General features: G+C 38.7%; 1 protein-coding gene across 1 annotated transcript in view; it reads left to right on the top strand.

The window, feature by feature from the left end:
• The first annotated feature begins 1,168 nt into the window (after positions 1–1,168).
• The window catches only part of myo10 (myosin X), a 160,406-nt gene continuing 138,305 nt past the window's right edge, over positions 1,169–23,269 (top strand). Inside the window, exon 1 of the mRNA XM_030160553.1 lies at positions 1,169–1,600. Within this exon, the coding sequence (XP_030016413.1) occupies positions 1,580–1,600 (21 nt within the window). The 5' untranslated portion in view covers positions 1,169–1,579. The remainder of the gene's footprint in view (positions 1,601–23,269) is intronic.

Genomic DNA, 23,269 nt, shown 5'->3' with positions numbered 1-23,269 from the left:
TTCACACCTTTATAAAAAAAAAAAACAAAAAAAAACTGTCCACCCCAAAGGACATTCCATTAAAAAAAAAAAAAAAATCAGAAAAAATTGTTGCATCATGATGTTTCCAATATAATGCAATTATTTATTTACGAAAGCCCAAACTTGTACTTTCCTGGGTCTCAGGAGGTTAAATATCATGTAATAAACACACACACATATGTGTGTGTGTGTATATATATATATATATATATATATACATATATATATATATATATATATATATATATATATATATATATATATATATATATATATATAACTTCAAATGCTTTTCAACTTTAGACTAATTTTGAGAAATAAAATAAACCTAAAAAAAAAATCTAGAAACTTTTTTCATAATTCATGAAAGGGTTAAAAAAAAAATTGTATCATTTTCTAATCGTTAGATAATATTGTCTTATTTTAAGAAAACTTAAGTGTAATTTTCTTCCTGCACTGGCAGATAATCGTACTTGAAATAAGACATTTTAACCCAGTAATGAATTTAATTTTCTCCTTTTTGTTTCTGCCTTTTTTTGCAGTTCAATAAATGGAGATAAATCATTGAAGAAAAGTTAAATATAAAGAAAAAATATTTAAGAACTGTCACAAAAGTAGCTCTGGGTCTTTATGGGTTAAACAGGAGAGAGAAAGTAATCAAATAGTCAGTGGTTTTGATGTCCCTGGTCCGGTACCGGGTCCGGTCTGTGGTTCTGGATCAGGTTAATGGTTTTGATGTCCCTGGTCCGGTACCGGGTCCGGTCTGTGGTTCTGGATCAGGTTAATGGTTTTGATGTCCCTGGTCCGGTACCGGGTCCGGTCTGTGGTTCTGGATCAGGTTAATGGTTTTGATGTCCCTGGTCCGGTACCGGGTCCGGTCTGTGGTTCTGGATCAGGTTAATGGTCTTGATGTCCCTGGTCCGGTACCGGGTCCGGTCTGTGGTTCTGGATCCGGTTAATGGTCTTGATGTCCCTGGTCCGGTACCGGGTCCGGTCTGTGGTTCTGGATCCGGTTAATGGACCCATGTTGACAGCAGGAGGAGGCAGAGAGGCGCGAGGAGGAGCAGGAGGCGTGGCCTGTAGGTGCTGTGGGTGGAGCTTCAGGCTGGTCGTGCACCGGTCCTACTCTCAGACCGGAGGAGTCACGGGCTGAAGGAGCGGCTCAAACTTTCCTCACGGGCCGTCGGTCAGTGCGCGCGCGTGTTTGACCGTTGACGCACCGGAGGAGGACGCACGGCGGGGACGCACGAGCCCGGACCGCCTGGGAACCGCTTGGAGGGCACGGGAGCGCCTTTTTTTTTTTTTTTTTTTGGGCCCGGATTGGAGTTTAGGTTTTGCAGGAGGACTCCCCCATGAGACAAAGACCGGAGAGTCCTGTAGGTCCACGGTGACGCACGGGCGGAGCGGCGCGCGCCCCCTCAGGAGCTCCGGGAGGAGACGCGCGCGCACTCCAACTCCACCGTATTTTTATGGAATTTCACTAAAAACACATGAGTTGGATTGACCGCACGAGGGGCTTCCACGGACTAAACCCCTGGGATTAAAAGAACCAGGACCAATGGATAACTTCTTCTCAGAGGTAGGAGGACTTCCATCAGTTTACACCTTTACCTTCAGAACTTTAACCCTTTAAGACCCAAACATCCACCGAAGACCACAACCACCCACTGATCCAGACCGTTTAACATCTGCTGATCCACCAAACCAATCAGAACATGTTAATAATCAGTGTAAAATACAGTTGGACCTCCATTTGTCAAAGGATACAATGAGGAAAAATGTCTCTAAAGTAAGGAAAAAATGAACCAGAAAACTTTGAAATATGGCATAAAAGTGAACAAATCCTTCTAAAGTGAGAAGAAAATGAACAAAATATTTAAAAAATGAGCAGAGTTTATTCTGTGAACCCTCTAAAACCTAAAGCATCTACTGATATTAACTGTTTAACACCTGTTGATCCACTAAACCTATCAATACATGAACACACTGGGTTTATGATCAGTTATTGCTTAAAAAAAAGTCACTTTTTCTTGAGTTTTCCTGAACATCTATTAGTTAAATGTAGGAAAATCCATGATTTCCAGTGGAAAATACAAAACACAATGGGTAATATTCTAATAAATGATGATAAATCACTGAAGTAAAGGAAAGTGAACCCATACAAACCCAGAGCCACTTCAGAGTCAGTTCACAGAGGAATATTTCTGTACGTTTCACCTTCCTTAAGTGGTTTATCAGCATTTAGGATCATATTGTCTTCTGTATTTTGTGCTTCTTTCAGTCTAAATCTGGTATTTTCCTGTATTCAATTCACTGGTCATGTAGTTGTTCATTAAAGATCAGATTACAGTTGATGTTTATTCTATCAGAAACAGATCAAACTGAATAAACAGTGTCTTTTTCAGTTCAGTCTGTCATGAACTGAACATAAACCCAGTGTGTCCATCCACTGTCATTGATCCAATTCCATGGGTTTGACTGGTGAATCAATGTTGGAGAAGATGACGGCGTTTCCACGGTAACTACGGAGTCTCTGAACGTCCAAATATGGTCATATCTGATGACCATGAAAAGAAGAAGAACTGTATTTTACACCAATTATTGACATGGATTGATAGGCTTGGTCAGTTTGTTTGTTTCTTTGTTAATTTTTTGTTGTTTTTTTTAATTTTCTTGTTTTTTCTTATTATTTACTTCATTTCATGTGCATTTTTGTTAATGTTCTCTTTTTTTTTTTCGATTATTGTTTATTTTCTTGATTATTTTGCTCATTTTTGGCCAGTTATTTTGTTGAATTTCTTAGATTATTTACTTAACTTTTGTTCATGTTCTCACTTTTGTTGCGTTATTTTTGGCTTCATTGATTGTTTAGTCAATTTTTTGTCATTTTTTTGTCAAACTGACAACTACGAAAAGATGATAAACTGTATTTTACACCAGTTATTGACATGTATTGATAGGTTTAGTGGATCAACAGGTGTTACACAGTTAATATCAGTAGATGCTTTAGGTTTTTAAGGGTTAACAGAATAAATAGAAATGATGAAAATTCCAAAATTTTCAAGTATTTTGCTCATTTGCTTCTCAATTTGGATGGATTTGTTCACTTTTATGCCATATTTGAAGGTTTTTTTGTTTAATTTTTTCCTTATTTTTCAAGTATTTTGTTCATTTGAGAAATTTCTGTTCATTTTATCCTATGAATAATAGAGGTCAAACTGTATTTTACTGTATTTTACACCAATTATTGACATGTATTGATAGGTTTAGTGAATCACCAGGTGTTAAACAGTTTATATCAGTAAATGGTTCTGTTCTCCAGTGGATGTTTGAGTCTTTAAGGGTTAAATAAATTGCACCAAACTGATCAGAACCACAGGATAAAGCAACAAAACCTGCATTAATGAACCCGGATCAGGTCCACTTGGAGGGTTCGTGCGGTTCCAAAGGTTCACATGTAACTTTGTAAACTCTGAGAATAAATAATGGAGTAGAATAATGAAAATGTGAAGGAGTTGGAGAAAGCAGGTCCCAGTGGAGCTCTGGTATTTCCGCACCTCTTTCCTCGTTTCCTCCAAGAAAAAGAAAAAAAAAAGTCATGTAGAGCTATTAATAGAAGCCTAGACCTGCATCTGATCAGACCTGGAGTGGGTTCTGGGTTGGATCTGGTCCAGGATGGGGGGTTTAGTCAGACTTTTTACAGTGTATTCCCGTCGGTTTTAATAAATATGAAGTACTTTCCATCAGTATTTGCATTTTCTGCTGCTTTATCCGTCTGCTCCACAACATCTCACAGCTTCATATCGTCCTGTTTCATCCACTGTCGTTCATTCAACAGCTTTAGTTCCTTCTACAGTTCATCATCTTCTTCCTGTCGAATGTAAAAATCTGTGAAAGTGAAGGATGAAGTGTTTGGTTTATGGATGACTTTTACATCCTCCTCCTCCCCCTTCAGTCAAGTTCACTCTAAAACCCTCAGAATAGAGCTGAAAACATGGTGTTTTTGAGCCACAAAGCTGTTTTTGTAGAAATACATGATATGTTTTTGATACAAAATCAGTAGGTGATGTTTTTCTGAGTGTAACTGCAGCGTGCATGGACACTAAACTGAAATCTGTAATGAGTGAAAATGAAAGTAAAAACAGACAGAACTGTTCAGAGAATCAGCTGTTCTTCCACCACAGAGTCAAATATTTTCAGTTTTTCACTCTTTTTTCTGCTGGTTTTTAATTCTGTTGTTGATAGAAAATCAGTGGCTGAGGTTTTTTCTGCATTCCTGTTCTTTTTTCTGCGTTTTTGGTTTTTTTCTGCATTTTTGTTGTTTTTTTCTGCATTTGTGTTCTTTTTTTCTGCGTTCGTGTTCTTTGTTCTGCATTTTTGTTTTTTTTTTCTGCGTTTTTGGTTTTTTCTCCGTTCCTGTTCTTTTTTTTCTCCGTTTCTGTTCTTTTTTTCTCCCTTCCTGTTCTTTTTTCCCCCGTTCCTGTTCTTTTTCTCCGTTCCTCTTTTTTTCCTCCGTTCTTGTTCTTTTTTCTCTGTTCCTGTTCTTTTTTTCCCCGTTCCTGTTCTTTTTTCTACGTTCCTCTTTTTTTTCCTCCCTTCTTGTTCTTTTTTTCTCCGTTCCTGTTCCTGTTCCTTTTTCTGTGTTCCTCTTCTTTTTTCCTCTGTTCCTGTTCTTTTTTTCTCTGTTCCTGTTCTTTTTTCTGTGTTCCTCTTCTTTTTTCCTCTGTTCCTGTTATTTTTTCTGCGTTCCTCTTCTTTTTTCCTCCGTTCCTCTTTTCCTGTGTTCTTGTCCTGATCCGCCGCTGGCTTTCAGTCCGACAGGTGTTTGAGTGGTGCTTGCTGAATCATGAGGTGGATGAACAGGTTCCAGGTGGGTTTGATCTTCACTCCCACCCTGATCACAAACGTCTGGGAGGTTTATTCTGTGGTCGTGACTCACGGATGGTTTACGATATTACGTTTCCCACACCTTTTCTTTTCTTTCCTTGCTGTTGTTGTGACGTCAACCAGGTAACGGCAGAAACACCTGAGTCACCTCTGAACACTTTTCCTTTCTGTTTTTTTTTATTTTTTCTTACGTCATTTTGGCTTCGAGTTTTTAGGAAAAGTGTTGTTCATCTGATGACAAACACTTTAAATTCATGTAAAAATGGACCAAAATATGAGCCTCCACATAATGACGTGTACCCGTCACTGGACAGGAAACACATTCACCGTCAGCGCTGGGAGGGGGCGTCGACGTCCTGAGTCTATTTATAGACGTGGACTGACTCCGGTCCAGACGGTTCTGACTAGGGATGCAAATTATCCATTAATCCATTAATCATTAGTTGGTTGACCTTATCGATCGATTAAAGATGCAGGAGACTTTCATGACCAGTTTTTCATCAAATCTGTCAAACCTCACTCATCCTCAGTTTCATGAATCTGTCAGTCTGTCTGTCATTACTCACCTGAATCTCTTGTATTACGGTGAACAGTTTCTTAGTGTCATCGACCAGAAACAAACCATGTGTTTACATTCAGAGCCAGTAGGGAACTCGGGCATCTCTGGAATTTTGTCACGACGTGCATTGTGGGAAACGCTGGTTTTGCTCTGCTCTCTGGCGGCGGCAGCTGCTACAGACCCGGCGTGGAAATGGCAGGAGCTCCCTTCCCTCTATGCATATTCCTCCAGCCATTTCCTCGTCGTGTTTCATCCATATAATATCATATGGTCGCGCCGCTGTCAGGCAGCGGCACGAGCCTTCGCTTCCCACAACGAACATTGTGACAAAATTCCTCAGATGCCCGAGTTCCCTCCCAGCTCTGTTTGTAAACACATGGTTTGTTTCTGGTGGATGGAACTAAGAAACTGTTCACCATGAGGAAGAGATTCAGGTGAGGAATGACAGACAGACTGACAGATTCATGATACTGAGGATATGACTGAGGTTGGACGGATTTGATGAAAAATTGGTCACGAAAGTCTCCCACACCTTCAACGATTAATTGATAAGCGGCGATTTTCCTGAGAACCTGAATTTCTCTTTCAATATGGTCCATAAGAATAAAAGCTAAATATTGTTTATACACTCCATGTAAAAAACATGTCATATTCCTTAATGATTGATTTATTGAACCATTGGATACAGTCAGTGTTTCCTGTGGAATTCATCTGTTGATGTGGTGGTGTGTAATGGGGGTTACATGTGCATGCATTTTGTCGATGGGTGGGGGGTTACTCGGCCACACATGTGCAGCTTGGCTGGGGGATGCGTGCGTGTTTGTTGGTAACCGTGCACATGCGTGCATCACTTTCTGTCCTACTTCTAATACTATGGAGGTACGGGGTGGTGCAGTCTGTGCCCCCACAGAAGTGAAAGTGAGACTTTTTGCTCATTTATCTTTTCCCCACCTCCTGAAGCTTCGCAAACCTGTGACCGTGGACTAGACCAACCTCCAGGGAAAACTCTCCGATCCGATACCAACCCCACATTTGTGTATCGCTCCCACAAACAGACGGTCAGCCTGTGTTTGGCTCCACCATGTCCATAAAGCCAGTCTAACACGTCACCGCCATGACCTGGTTCAATGACCGGCTATCCCAGCCGCGGCGTCGCAGCGCGGACAAACCTGCAGCCTTCAGACAGGTGTGGACAAGGGCAATTAACCAACAATTAATAATTTAATCAAGTAAATTCTTATTGACAATCATTAGTTGATTAATTGTTTACATCCCTAGTTCTGACTGAAGCACTGTAATTAGAGACGCAGAGGAACCCTTCCCACTAAAGGATGTGTCGCCATCAACACGTTCAGTTCAGACCAGGACTTGAATGACGGTGACCTTTGACCTCAACAGAAACACTGGAGTCACAACGGCCATCGCATTGATTTTAAAATTTTAATATTTGTTATAAATGGCTTTCAGAAGATATCAGGATCAGGAGATAATCCGGAGATAAATGACAAAAATAAACTAAAGGAAGGGAAGGAACATCAGTATAGTTGATTTTATTTCTTTTTAGTGCATTTATTCATATATTTAGTATTTATTTTCAGGGTTTTTTCCCTGTAAATGCTCAGATGACTGTTTTATGCTGCATACTTCCTCTGATGAACAGATTTCCACTGCTTTTCCACAAATTCAACATGAAACTCTCCATAAGGTGTTGTGTGTTTTGGTTTTAGCGTGTTGCCTTCAGTGTTCCGTTTAAGTGTCGGCGCTCTTTGCCTTTATTTTTATATTTGCATCCTCCTGGTGCTCCAGATCATCTCCGTCACTATCGTATTCTTATCTGAGACTGTGTTGTGTGATCAGACTCAGTGGTTTCCAGTGTTCCTGATGCTCAGATGCTGTCTTGTATCTGATCAGCGTCTTTGTCTTCGGCGTAAACGTCCACATTCCTCCAGACGCTGCTTTACTTCCTCGTCAAATGGCCTTTTCCTTAAAGACTGGCCTCTTTGTTTCAGCTGTGATCCGCTGGCAGATACAGAGGCAGCCAGGCCGATATTTGAGACGATTGTGCACGGCTGCCTGCTCCTGCCGCTCACAAATACACCCCCCCATCACCCCCCCACCCCCTCGCTTCCAGATGTACCAACACCCGTCATGAGACCGACTCTGCTGCAGGAAAAGAAAAACCCCTTAAAGCCAGAGTGTTTTCTTTGTTCAGCCTGAGCACTCACACCAGCACCTACCAGCCTGCACCCAGTCTGACAACCTTTGACCCCCCTCATACCGCGGCGAAAACCTCACCGGGTTTGAAACCAGCGAGTCGACCAATGAGAGAGCAGGAAGTCTTTAAACGCTCAGACCGTTACAGCGGAGGAACCGGTTTTAAATGGCTTTCATGTTTCCTTTAACCCTTTATGAAACGCACACTGCAAATAATAACTCAACTCATTATTGAGTTAAAACATCCTGTTTCAAGTAAAAGTATCTGCAAGTGTGATAAGAAAATTACACTTATCAGGTTTTCTTAAAATAAGACAATATTATCTGAGGTTATAGAATGATAAAACGCTTATTTTAAGCAGAATATACCTGATTCAAGTAGAACTGCAACTGATTAATCCAGTGGTTCCCAAACTTTTTTGGCTTGTGACCCCATTTTAACATCACAAATTTCTGGCAACCCCAGACATTCAAAACAGAGACATTTTTTTGGCTAAAATTAATTTTTTTGATCTTGTAATAGTTTGCTATACTATGTTACAAATAAACGTTAATTTTAGACGACATTTAGTCTATATAATGTATATTATTATGGACGGAGGCAGAAAGGCCAGGTGTAGATTACTGCATGAAGGGAGAATTGGATTTTCCTTGGTCAGGATATGTACAGTCAGTCCAGCTTGGATTTACAAGGCTGACAATTAATACTGAACAAACAAGAACTCAAACTATGAATTATGAAAGAGCTGCAGCATCTGAAACTGACCACAGTGAACATTTGACAGATAAACAGAACCACAGTGCTGCAGTTTCAGACTCACAGTTTGTCACGTCTTATATGTGTTGTGATTGTCTCTGTCAACTTACCACATACTGTTTATTAGTAATTTTTAAAATTTTTTATCAATTACTAGAAATTTCAGGCGACCCCACGTGGGGTCCAGACCCCAAGGTTGAAAAACACTGGATTAATTGATTAGGTGCTTGAAGCGAATGCAAAAATTCATGATTCGATTAATCGACTGGAATTGATTGAAGTGAAATTATTCTGTTGCAGTTTTCCTGAATTGAAGCTTCTTTGTGCGTCACAATAAGCGTCTGTGTGAAACACAACAGTGGAACCAATGTTTAACAGCAGAGAAATGAAGGAAACAAAGCTTTGATTCAGGAGAATTGTGGAACGATAATTTTGCCCAAACTCGTTTTTAGATTAAAAGTTTTCGCGCTGGTAAAAGGTGGTTTTTCAGGTGTAGTGCAAATAGTTTATCACACAAAACTGCAATGGAAAGACCTTTATCCACAACTAGTCACATAAAAAAAAACAAAAAAACAAAGCGGATGTTGACGGACGTTACAACAAGAGAAGAAGAAGAGTTTGTGGACAGATCAGTAAAGGGAATCATTTTTTAAATTTAGTACGAGATAGAGGGTTAATATATAATAATAATATTGAATATATCTGTAAATCAACATGACATTTATGTTCATTTCCATGTTTATGAAATGACTTCTCATGTCATCTCCTGATAATAAATAAATAAATCTTTGCAGGGGTTAAGGGTTAAAGCTTCAGATTCAGCTTCAGATTCAGATCGTGCAGGTCCAGGAGGTCTGTTCAGGTTCAGGTGCGGGCATCAAACCCTGAAGCCGCGGCAGGACGAGGCAGGTTCAGCTGCCGTCTGTGATTGGCTGAGCTCCAGGTGTGTGTTGACACGGCCGAGGCGTTGGCTGGGATTGGCTTTGTTTGAACTGGTGGGCGTGGTCTTGGGTCGGCTTCACCTGTCCGCCAATCGGAGCGCGGGGTTGTCACGGCGACCGTACGAGTCTCACCACGTGTATCATCACACACTGACGTAATCTGAGGACATGCCGGGGTGTGTGTGTGTGTGTGTGTGTATGTGTGTATATGTGTGTATGTGTGTGTATGTGTGTATGTGTGTGTATGTGTGTATATATGTGTGTGTGTGTTTATGTGTGTGTGTGTTTTGTTGCACATCATTTCCGTTGTGTATTTGTTTTAATCATATCCTTTACTATGAGAAACCACTCGACTGATTTAAGAAGATATTTTTAGAGCAGATGATAACAAAACACACAGACCTTTATTGATCCCTGAGGGGAAATTCACGTTCACTTTTATGTTTTTTTTATTTTTTAATTTTGTTTTTATTATTTTATTGTATAGTTTTGTGGATATAATGGTGTTACCCCGACCATCGCTGCCGGATCTCCTTGGTGTTTTGTCGATAACTCAGACAGATTTGGTTGGATTTCTTCTCCTTCATAACTAGGGGTGTGTATTGGCAAGAATTTGGCGATACGATACAAATCACAATACTATGATCATGATACGATAAATCACAGTATATCCCAATACTGTAAACATGGTGATATTTTTTTTTTTGTTTCTGTTTTTAAAAGATTATTTCCTGGAAAAAACTTGTAGTGCAGCATTTGGATAAATAACGCGGCTTTACCAGAACAAAAATCACACAAATAAATAAATAAAGTTTTACAGACATTACAGTTTAAGATCCTGCTTAAATGTTCGTATTCTATTACGAAAAGAATACACAGTGTTCAGTCCCTGAATCATCCAACATCAGAACATTATTTTTGTGCAGTTCCCAATAAAACAAACAAACAAACAAACAAACTAATATTTACTTCTTTCAGACAGTAAAAAGTGCTTTTAGGATGCTTGAAATAACTGTTATCAATTTCCAAAAACTACATGTATGACCTGCAATATCACAATACTGCTTTTGTAGTATACAAACAACAGAGCAAAATACCCATGTGAATATAGAAATAAAAGATCATGATAAACAAAAAAGAAAAACAAAAATGAATCTCAGCCATATCTGCATTTGAATAAATACTTAAAAATATTGATACAGTACTTTTTAATATCGATACAGTATCATGAAGTGAAATATCATGATATATTGTGAAACCGATATTTTCTTGCAGCCCTGTTCATATCCAACATAGTGGAAGAACCTGTGGATTTCAGTTTTATAAGTCAATAAATCATCAATAACAGGTCGATTGAGGTCAAATGTGGTTCATATTGATGTTCTGTCAACCATCCAGAGTTCATATGGACTCATTTTATTCAACAGGTGGAGTTTTGGGGGAAAATTAGTTTCTCTGACCTTTAACCCTTAGTGATCTGAGCCTATTTTGTCTGTTTTTCAGTCCTTTGATTTTGCCTTTATATACTATATAACGAAATGTTTACTATACCCATGTTTGGTGTCTTTTTTTTCAGCACAACTTCATTTATATCATCTGTCTATTATTTTTTCACTTTAACCTACTATAAAAACACATAAGGAGGGAAAACACAAAAAAATATATAAAATCTGATTTGAAAACTGTATATAATTTATTGCATAAATAAAACAAAGATGCTTAATGAACTTCTTCAAAGACTTTAAAAGTGAATATTGGTTCCAAATATTAGGTATGTACAATTAAAATTGTAATAAATTAAAACTATACTCAAATATTTGACACAAAAGCAGATCTTTACATAGGAGTTTTCTATGGTCCCCCCCATTTTGAAAAAGGACAAAAAATGACAGATATGGTCAGAAATCTAACGCCCCCCCCCCACCTCTGTTTCATACTTTTGTTCACGTTTCTTTGCTCCAGTTTCAAACCGTCATATCTCTGCTTGTATTTGTTCTATTAACATCAAATAAAAAGTGTCCAAGTGTTAAACGTCCGCATTTTCAAATGCAGTTGTCCCCAGTGGTCTACAGGACCGACTTCTGACACTATGACGTGTTGAAAATGTCATGTGATTGAGTCACAGGGCCGTGACCTTGGAGCCTTAAGGGTTAATCTGTCTGGATTTGACATTTTCAAATTCAGACATTTATGGATTTATTCAGTATTTGTATTGAAATACTTGATTGAACAGATGGAAGATTCAGTACACTGCAAAAAATTCTCTCCTCCTTCTCTTTCTCCTCCTACTCCTCCTTCTATTCTTCTTCCTTCTCCTCCTTCTCCTCCTCTTCCTCCTTCTCCTCTTCCTTCTCCTCCTTCTCCTCCTCCTCCGTCTATTCTTCTTCCTTCCTCCTCCTCCTTCTCCTCTTCCTCCTCCTTCTCCCCCCCCCCCCCCCCCCTTCTTCCCTTCCTCCTCCTCCTTCTCTTCCTCCTCCTCCTCCTCCTCCTTCTTCCCTTCCTCCTCCTCCTCCTCCTCCTCCTCCTCCTCCTCGCCGCCTGCTTTTCTCATTAAAACCATTTAAACTAACAGCTCAATCATGGACGTTAATGGGCTCGCCACAACAAACACAGGCTCCGCCCCCTTTATATGACTGGGTTTTGCTGATGGTTGAACTGAGCCGGTCACCCCCCCCCCACCCCCACCCTCATGTTTTAATGCTGAAACCCGACTCCCGTGGAGGAACTGAAAGGAATGTCCACAGGCTGCAGATCTGTGGTTTGTGTTGAGCGTTCAACTGCTGCGTCCAGCTGCAGATCGACTCCGTCTGCAGCGTTCCACGGCCCGTCAGTAAAAACGTCCTGTTGTTTCGTCATGTTCGCTTAATTTTAGCTAAAGTTTTAACACTTAACCCTCGTAGAGGTCCTTCCTAAACATTGAAAGTGTGTAATCTGCAGTTACCATAGTAACGTCAACATTGTTTTCATACAGTTTGTTTTGACCTTTTTGACTTTTTTTCTTTTTCATCAACTTAAGCCATAAACAAAAACAGCAAATACAATCACTGGATGTTATTAGGGTCTTAGTGCTGGCCTCTCCAAACGGTCCTGAACTAACCATCTGTACCTGCTGTGAGTTCTGGATGTCTTTGGTTTGGTCCGTTTGTCTCTTTGCTTGTTGTTCTTTTAGTATCTGCTCTAGTTGCTGTCGTTTGGAACCAGCAGATCCTGTGTCAGTGGAATGAAGTATAAATACATCAGATGGGACTTTCATCTGATCTAGTGCATGTTCAGGGTGAAGGTCTGTCAGAGTCACTGGAGATGGTCTGAATAAAGTCACAGGTTCAGATGTGAAGCACAGACCTGGCTTCAGTTCTTTAAAATAAAAAACAGTCAAGAATCTGCTGTTTTTTGTGCATTTTATTGTCTTTTTGTGTAGTTTTGTATAAGGATAGTGTATTTTAGCACTTTTTTGTGCATTTTAGTGTCTTTTGGGGTAATTTAGTGTAATTTAGCGTATTTTAGTGCATATTAGTGTATGTTTTGTGTCTTTTAGCACTTTTGTGTGTTTTTTGTCCATTTTCTTGTCTTTTTGTGTATTTTAACACTATTTTGTGTATTTTAGTGTCTATTAGTGTATGTTTTGTGTATTTTAGCACTTTTTGTGTCTTCATTTATGCATTTTATTGTCTTCTTGTGTATTTTTACCTCCACCAAGGAGGTTATGTTTTTGCCAGGGTTTGTTTGTCTGTTTGTTTGTTTGTCTGTCCGTTAGTGTGCAACATAACTCAAAAAGTTATGGACAGATTTGGATGAAATTTTCAGGGTTTGTTGGAAATGGGATAAGGAAGAAATGATTAAATTTTGGTGGTGATTGGGGGTGGGGGGGCCCACGGGGGGGGCCACTGATCAGCCTTGGCGGAGGTCTGCGCTCTCCGAGTGCTTCTAGTTCTGTATGGATTGGGTATTTTAGCACTTTTTTGTGCATTTTAGTGTCTTTTGGGGTAATTTTGTGTATTTTTTTGTATATTAGTGTATGTTTTGTGTATTGTAGCACTTTTTTGTGTATTTTAGTGCATTTTAGTGTATATTAATGTATGTTTTGTGTATTTTAGCACTCTTTGTGTGTTTTTTTGTGCATTTTATTGTCTTTTTGTGTAGTATCGATACAGTATCGTGAAATGAAATATGGCGAAATCTTGCAGAGCCGATACTTTCGTACACCCCTAGTTAGAAGTTGTGAATTAGCACTTGATTTCCACTCAGACATGTTAGTGCAGATCAGGTTTATGAAGAACAGCATAGTTACAGTAATGGTTATTTTTGGATGGTGCAGAAGTGTTCCACTGTGTTCCACTGTGTTCCACTGTGGTTACACTGATAAATGAGTGATGGAATAAATACAGATATCAGTTTGAATGTTGTGGTTGGGTCAGTGTCGTCCAGGTGAACCTGCCTCTGCGCTGGAACGCCATTAGTCAAATGTTTAAAGCCGTCAGTCTGGTGTGTGTGTGTTTGTACGTCGGCGTTGCAGAGGTTCAGTCCAGTCTTAGACGTCCTCCTGACGCTAATCGCCCAGCGTCCTGCAGAGTCGACGCTTCCTGCTGATGAAACACTCAATTAGAACTGGAGTGGGGGGGAGGAATCTGTGCTGGTGAGGCATTTGAGGTCTGTAGGTCCAACTGATGACGAAACATTCAAGGTTCATGTGTTCAGACGCAGAATCCGAGTGTTTATCATCCGCTTCTGTTCAGTCGGATCTTCATTTCACTGGTTTTAGAGCAAACATAAAAACTATGTGTTGAACTCAGGCCTTTGAAGTAATGAGTTTATAAACTGATTTAGCTGAGTTTCAGAAAAAGTCATACTGCTTTTATATGACGAGGAAACAGCTGTAACATTAAAGGGCTAAAATATGTCAAGAATAAAGTCATACTTTTACCAACAAACAGGATTAAAATCATGGAACTGGTCAAAATCCACAAATTATCATGACTTTTCCTGTAGTTTTATGACTTTTCACTTCCAAATATCATGATATTTTTATATTGATATTAATAAGAAAAGCCTGAATTGTAAGAAATAATGATGCTATAGGATGAAAGACACATTTAAGTCTGAGGTATGTCAAAAAAAGTCATATTTTTACTAAAACAGGATTAATATCATGAAACTTGTCAAAATCTACACTTTTTCTTAAATTATTGGGATTTTCCCCATAGTTTTAGGACTTCTTTCCTCAGAGTATCACAGTATTCTTAATTAATATGAAAAGATTTGAATTAGAACAAATAATGTGTCTTTATGATGAGGAAACAGCTGTAACATTAAAACACTAAAGTATGTTAAGAATAAAGTCATATTTTTACCAAAAAAACAGGATTCGAATCATGGAAATGGTCAAAATCCACATCTTTTCTCAAATTATCATGATATTTTTATATTGATGTTATTAAGAAAAGTCTGAATTATCAAAATAATGTTTTCATATAATGACACAGTTGAGGCTAAAATGTCAAGAATTAAGTCATAACCAGAATTAATATCATGAAACTTGTCAAAATCCACACCTTTTCTCAAATTATCTTGACTTTTCCAGTTGTTTTATGACTTTTCTTCTTTTCTAAATATTAATATAATACTATATTAGTATTGATACAGCAGAGGATTGGGGGGTTTCGGGGCTGTACCCTGTTGCTATCGACCCCCTGACAGCATAAGCCTCAGTACATTTAATGTTTTATTCCATGTTTTTATATGAGTTTCATTCTGTACCAGCTACAAACCTTTTAAAACAATAGAAATATGACATTTAATTCTCAGATTTCACATTTTAGTGAATAGTTAATGGTTAGAAATAAGACTTTTTCTGTATTTTTGATCTGAAAAATCCTCAGTTTTTGTAATTGGAGTCTTTAACTTGACTGAAATCATCATTTTCCAGCTCCTGTTTTCTCTTCCGTCATCGTCCTCTTGAACTAAATTCACTCCAGACCTTTGAAAACACCAGTTATTTGAAGAGTTGTTGTTTCCCAGCAGCAGCGTGTGAACTGTGTCGATCTGCTGTAATAAAGCGAAGCCGTGCAGTTTGTTTGAACATCGACTGTTGATCCATTGGCCTCCAACCTGGCGTCGCCTCTTAACCCACTTCTGCAGCCGCCAAACCACCGCCGCCGCTGCGAGCCCGTCCTTGGGAGTGCACTCAGTGACTTGACACTTTTCCAAAAAAGCCATAAAGTCATTAGAGGAAGTTTAAAAGCTCCCAGGGATCAGGCCTTTCTCACACTGAAGCGAACAAACGGAGCCCGGACCAATAAACAGCCTTTATCTGTGCAGTCGAACGGGTGGATTTGACACGTGAACATCAAGGTTTGTTTCCAGAAATGAAACCGAGTATGTGGGTCAGCGAGGCTGATCGGAAATAAGAGGAAAATCTGCAGATTAAACACAGGCCCAGGTTCTGGTCGAACATTAACCTGAAGAAACACCAAGGAGAAGGAACAGAACGGCAAAGATGAGAAGGTTCTGGACGTCCATGACTCCACATTTAGCATCGAGTGGTTTGAGTTCGAATGAAAAACAGTCCCAGTGTTCCTGTTCTATGTTTATGAAATCCCATATTATCAAATTTAATGGTTTGGTTTACTATAAAATAATGCAAATAATGTATAATAATGTCTGTGTACAAAGGTTCTTCTCAACACTAGGGCTGTAAGAAAATATCGGTTCTGCAATATATCACAATATTTCATTTCACAAGACTGTATCAATATTAAATAAGTACTGTATCGATATTTTTTAGGGATTTATTCAAATGCTGATGTTGTGGAGGTTTATTTTTATTTTTATTTTTTGTTTATATTTTATTTTTATTATTATTTAACACTCTTTTATTAAATAATGTTATTTCCTTGGTTGGGATTGAACTAAAATACTGTTCTGATGTTAGTTCTGAACTAATAGAATATAAACATTTGAACAGGATCTGAAACTGTAATGTCTGTAAAACAGAATTTCAGTTTGAACACAGGAACATTTTGTGATATAACATTAGATCCTGTTGTGGTCAAATAAAAATGTGTTTAGTATTTGTGCAGATTTCTGCTGTAATTCAATTATTCAAGGAAAAAATCATTTAAAAAAAGAAAAAAAACTTGCCTTTTTAACAATATCATGATATATCGTAAATCATGATCCTAGTATTGTGATTTGTATCGTATCACCAGATTCTTGCCAATACACAGCCCTACTGGACACATTATGACAATGACAGTTAGTCTGTCATATAGAACAGACATGGACTACATTTGACAATCACAGCACAGAACATATAAAGACGCCTAAAGTGCAGGGGAAAAAAGTGCTCAGGTGCTGTGTGTTTGCTGCATGTTGCTCTATTACACTAGTTTTTTAACATTGTTCAGCAGCTTAATGAACGCTGGGACAAATGATAATTTGAGGCGGTTAGTTTTGCACTTTGGCATACAAAAACTTCTTCCTTATGGAAGAAGTTCATATTCGGAGGACAATGGGTGAGTCGGGTCTGAACCAAGGTTCTAATAGCTTTATATTTTTCATTATAGTTTAGTTTTTATTTAGTTTTGACTTTTTTTTTTTCTCTAGTTCAGTTAGTTTTAATTAGTTTTTAGAGCAGGTTTGTTAGTGTTTATTAGTTTTCATTTTTTTCTAAATGCTTAGTTTTAGTTTAGTTTTAGTATTAATTTTAGTTTTGTCATATCTTTTCTCTTCTTCTCCGTCGTATTCAAATAAATCCCAGACAGGACTCTGCTGCTTTCTCCCAACTTTAGTCTGCATGTTTCCAGGTAGAGTGGGGACCAGAAGACGACTGGAAACCACAAGTGAACACAAGTGACGGACTGTTAAATATCATATGATGCCAGCAGCTAAAATTGCTAGACTGAAATAAATCGCTTTCGTATCAATCCGACGATGACAAAGACGAAAGGCATTTTATCCATAATTTTTATCCATTTTAGTGAGTTTTGTAAACACACTACAGTTTTGGTTAGTTATGTGTTTTCTTTTAATTATAGTTTTTATTTATTTCAGTTAACGAAAATGTTTTTTCAATTCTAGTTTTCGTCATTTCATTAGTTTTCATTAGTTTTCATTAACAATAATAACCGTGGTCTGAAGAGATTTTTGTTGCTTGTTTCCTGATCGACTGGTTCTACAGATTATCTCTGGACTGATGTTCTCTCATACCGATACTCTTCGTTGGTGTTTTGTGCATATTGTTCAGCCTGTTCTTCAGTTGGACTGATAAGTGTCCGTAACAGGCTGTGATGCCATATCTGACGAGGCTCTCTAAGATAACTCTGTAAAAATCTGCATAATCTGCTTGCTGACCCCATACAGCCTCAGTCATCTCAAAAAATACAGGGTGGGGAAGCAAAATTTACAATGAACATTCAGTTGTTTTTTCTCAGCAGACACTACATCAATTGTTTTGAAACCAAACATATATTGATGTCATAATCATACCTAACACTATTATCCATACCTTTTCAGAAACTTTTGCCCATATGAGTAATCAGGAAAGCAAACGTCAAAGAGTGTGTGATTTGCTGAATGCACTCGTCACACCAAAGGAGATTTCAAAAATAGTTGGAGTGTCCATAAAGACTGTTTATAATGGAAAGAAGAGAATGACTATGAGCAAAACTATTACCAGAAAGTCTGGAAGATACTATTAAAGAAGAATGGGAGAAGTTGTCACCTGAATACTTGAGGAACACTTGCGCAAGTTTCAGGAAGCGTGTGAAGGCAGTTATTGAGAAAGAAGGAGGACACATAGAATGAAAACATTTTCTATTATGTAAATTTTCTTGTGGCAAATAACTTCTCATGACTTTCAATAAACTAATTGGTCATACACTGTCTTTCAATCCCTGCCTCAAAATATTGTAAATTTTGCTTCCCCACCCTGTACAGTCTCAAAGATGAGAAGGTTCCAGATGTCCATGACTCCACATTTAGCATCAAGTGGTTTGAGTTGGAATGAAAAACAGTCCCAGTGTTCCTGTAGGTCAGCGTCAGAACCAGTTAGGGCTGCACGATAACGGAACTAACTGACACTGCAGGATTTTTTTACCCTGCGATTAGGGATGCACCGATACCACTGTTTTCCAGACCAAGTACAAGTACTTTCATTTGAGTACTTGCCAATACCAAGTACTGATACTAGTACAGTCCAGTTGTTCGTTCCTTCTGTAAATGTACTTTATTGTCGTTATCATTAGTCTGACTGGAACAAAGTGCTGCTACTGACATTTAATGTGTTGGAATGAGCGTTTGTCAATTAATCCACCAGAGGGCGCTGCTCTGAATTAACCATACTGGACAAACACCACCAAGAAAAGATCAGACCCAGGTCACATGTGGACACAAACATCAGATTTTGACCACATTTACCTGCACCTGAACGCAGCCTGAGTCCATGTGGTAGTGGCTGCTTCTGCTTCGCTTCTTCTTCTTCTGCTTCTTCTTCGTCTTCTTCATCATCTTCTTCTTCGTCATCTTCTGCTTCTTCTTCTTCTTCCTCTTCTTCTCCTTCTGGTCTAAACTGTCAGACTTGAACTCATCCACTCATCCACTCGTACACTTTATATTTGTGTTTTGGCCTCCGACAACATGCTGAAGGTGGAACTGATCAGAGGTGTGATCATCCATCCATCCATCCATTCTCTTCCGCTTATCCGGGGCCGGGTCGCGGGGGTAACAGTCTAAGCAGGGATGCCCAGACTTCCCTCTCCCCAGACACCTCCTCCAGCTCTTCCTGGGGGATCCCGAGGCGTTCCCAGGCCAGCCGAGAGACATAGTCTCTCCAACGTGTCCTGGGTCTTCCCCGAGGTCTCCTCCCGGTGGGACATGCCCGAGGTGCCCGAGGTGTGATCACAGTCTGGATAAACTGGAACATTCACCTTTAAACGGCTGCATGCACTGACTTACTGCTTTCATTTGGTCTGCCACACAGACACTTTCTCAGGGTAAAACTGACCTTCTTTCCTCGACAAAGGCGCCTGTTGTTTGTCTCTGAAGAAAGAAAGGAGAAGGGATGGCAGTATTTATATTCTGCCCGTTTCCCTTCGCTACGAGTCTGCAGAACCAGGCGACCACAGCTGGGCAACACATGGCAGAGCAGCGGGCTCAGCTGCCAGCCCCAAAACACACACACACACACACACACACACACACACACACACTGATCTACACAATATCCTGCATCGACAGCGCCTCAAAGCTGCCTTAACCCTCCAGTTTCCGCCCATAGAGGTCCTTCAGAATCACTGACAGTACAGAACCTACACAACGCTGTAAGAACAGCAAAAAAAGAAAACACTTACAGGTTGTTTTTAACTTTTTTTGTTTGTTTGTAATGTAAACAAAAAAGAAGAAACAAAGATACATTTTTTTTCAATACGCTACATAAAAATTTTGTTTTTAATGTTTTTTACTCCATAGATGAAATAAATAATATTAATGATATTTAATAATATTAATATTATTTATCTTGTTGTTGTTGTTTTTTAGTTGTTGTGTTTTTTTCCTGTTGTTTTTCTCTTTTTTGGGGGTTTAATAGGTTTGTAGGTTTGTTGCATAATTTTATTTTATTTATTTTTTAAATTATTATTATTTTTTAAATTGTGTCTGTGTGGGTCCTTATGTATGAGTGCATGTTTATGTAAATGTATAATTTAAAATTAATAAAAAAAAGTTGATTAAAAAAAAAAACAAAAACAAAAACAAAATTTTTATGTAGTATATTGAAAAAAATACTTTCAGGTTGTTTTTGCCACAGCTCGGTGTCAGGTGCCACAACTGGGTGCCACCGGTGCCGCGGCACCACTGGCACCTCGAGCCGAGGCACCACCGTGGTGCCACGGCACCTGGCACCGAACCGTGGTACCGAGGTGTGCCGCGGCACCAAGCCGTGGTACCGGTAAAATCATCGCATAAGCCACGTCGGCGTATAAGCCGCAGTGTTTAAAGCATGGGAAAAAAGTAGCGGCTTATAGTCCCGAATTTTTTTTAGTCACCCCTGTAGAGGGCGCTGTCAGCAGAACAGACGGAGATCAGCTGACTGATAGGGTTTAAACTACAGTGGAACAAACTGAAGTTACAGCGTAGTGCGGTCATGTGACTTTTATTAGATTCTATTGCACACTAGTCTGTTGTCTATAAACACTGCCCCCTACAGGTTTGGAGCACTTCTGTTGGACTGACTGGATCTGCAGCGTTTTTCATTTGCAGAAGTTTTCTTGGTTTGCATTTCTTTATTTGCAGAACATTTGATGATTTTGCATTTGTTTTTGTTTCTTGTGGCACATTTTTTCATTTGCACCACGTTCCTCTTTTTGTACGTGGTTCAGACTGTGTTTGAGTTTGTGAATTTGCTTTGTTTCTGTACTTGCAGCTGTTTTCTCAAACTCAGACACATTGGGCCGTTGGAATGTGTTTGACCATCGTACTGTTTGATACGCTCCTCACGGTTCAGTACGAGCCTGTACCGCGGCTCAGCTCATTTGTCGTTTTCAAATGACATTTCCGGACAACTTACGTTTATATTAGAGCTTTGTTATACGACTGATGTAAGGAATTCAACTGTCATTGGTTGTAGTCTGGCTTGAGCCAGACTTTCATCTTCTTCTTCTTCTCAAAAAACGTTTCTCTTCTTCATGGTATTTGTCCAGTTTGGTAAATAAGAGTAGCGCCCTCTGGTGGACTGATTGAGAAACACTCATTCCAACGTACACGACACATGGAAGTAGGGGTGTAAGAAGATATCGGTTCTGCAATATATCGCGATATTTCATTTCACAACACTGTATTAATATGAAAACGTACTGTATCAATATTTTTAGGTATTTATTCAAATGCAGATATGGCTGAGGTTCATTTTTGTTTTTCTTTTTTGTTTCTATTTTATTTATTATTATTTAACACTCTTTTATTAAATAATCTTAGCTCCTTTGTTGGGATCGCACAAAAATAATGTTCTGATGTTAGTTCTGAACTAATAGAATATGAACATTTGAACAGGATCTTAAACTGTAATGTCTGTAAAACAGAATTTCAGTTTGAACACAGGAACATTTTGTGATATAACATTAGATCCTGTTGTGATCAAATAAAAATGTGTTTAGTATTTGTGCAGATTTCTGGTGTAATTCAATTCTTCAAGGAAATACTCATTTAAAAAAAGAAACAAATAAAAAATTTGCCTTTTTAACAGCATCATGATATATCGCAATATATCGTATCATGATCCTAGTATTGTGATTTGTATTGTATCGCCAGATTCTTGCCGATACACAGCCCTGTTATTGTGACCAAAGTTATCATGGTTATCATTATTATCACAGAACTGTTGAAATGTGCTCAAAATGTTCAAAAAGTACTTATACACACTCTGAAATAATTTAACCAAGTTGTATTTTGAAAAAAACAAAACAAAAAAACAACAAAAAAACCCAAATAAAATAATAGGCAAAATGTACTTTCTGTTAGCAGAAACATTCAAATACTAACATGTAAACATCAAACATACACATGTGCTTTAAAGATGGCACCTTATGGACTTCGTTTGACCATTTTTAAGATCAAGTTTGAGTTGAAAGTGCGGTAATCAAACACGGTTATCATGATAATTAGAATTTAAATGGTAATACTAACCGTTAGGAAGTTAACCACGGTTTATTGTTGTACTGGTAATCGTTACATCCCTATTCTGATCTGGAAAATCATCAGTTTCTTGAATTTGGAGCCTTGAACATCATTGGCTCTAACTCTAACCGAACACAAATGATGAAAAATGATGGGACCTTTTCTAACTCAGTGTGTATGAAGTGCTCACCCAGACACCACAGGGTTAACACACACACATGTGCATGCACTTTTCTGGCCACTCTCTCTTTCACACGCTTGTCCAAACAATGGGACTCAAACATGCGCTCCCATTCTTCAAAGCCGACAGCAGAAAGTAGGTCAGGTGGGCTGAAGCCAGGCCTGGGTCACTTCCCTCCGTTGTGGGCTTTAGTGGTCCTCAGGGCCGGAATCCGGTCTAAACCCGGGTCGGTTCAGAGTCCGGTCATCATCGATCCCGAGCCGCCGATCTGCGCAAACTTCCAAGAGTCTGTGAAAACAAACGGCGCCTTGGTCCGGAGGCAGAATTCCTGCGCTCATGTGAGTTTGATTTGGATGTTTTTGCTTCAGACGGCGGCGCAGAAAAGGCTTTTCACGCTCGATTTTTGTTGGATGAGTCACTGACAGAGTGGGTCCAGCTCCTCCATGTTTGGACCACATACACACTGGGCCTGTTTGGAACCCGTCTGGACCTGAACCCTTCCATCCACCAGGGTCTGGACCCCCCACTCCTAAATAAATGACCCCCGTTCAAAGCAGTGGGTTTAGTCCACTTCAGTCTGTAGACATTCAAAAATGATCAGATTTGTCTTTTTTCTTTAACATTTTTAAAATGTTTTGAAAATTTGAAAAGCAAAGTATATATAGTATATAACCTACAGTATATGACATGAAGTGTATATAACCTATAGTGTATAACCTTTAGTATATGACATATCGTGTATGACATACTTATAGTATACAACAGATATTATATAGCCTATAGTATATAACAGAAATATAAGCTATAGTATACAACAGATATATAACCTATAGTATACAACAGATATATAACCTATAGTATATAACAGATATATAACCTATAGTATACAACAGATATATAACCTATAGTATATAACAGATATATAACCTATAGTATATAACAGATATATAACCTATAGTATACAACAGATATTATATAACCTATAGTATATAACATATAGTATATGATGACAATAGAACAATAAAATATCCATGAAGTGAGTG

Source organism: Sphaeramia orbicularis, chromosome 17 (genome assembly GCF_902148855.1).
Source record: "Sphaeramia orbicularis chromosome 17, fSphaOr1.1, whole genome shotgun sequence".
In the NCBI taxonomy this organism is placed as follows: domain Eukaryota; kingdom Metazoa; phylum Chordata; class Actinopteri; order Kurtiformes; family Apogonidae; genus Sphaeramia; species Sphaeramia orbicularis.
This window is presented reverse-complemented; position numbering and strand designations above follow the sequence as displayed.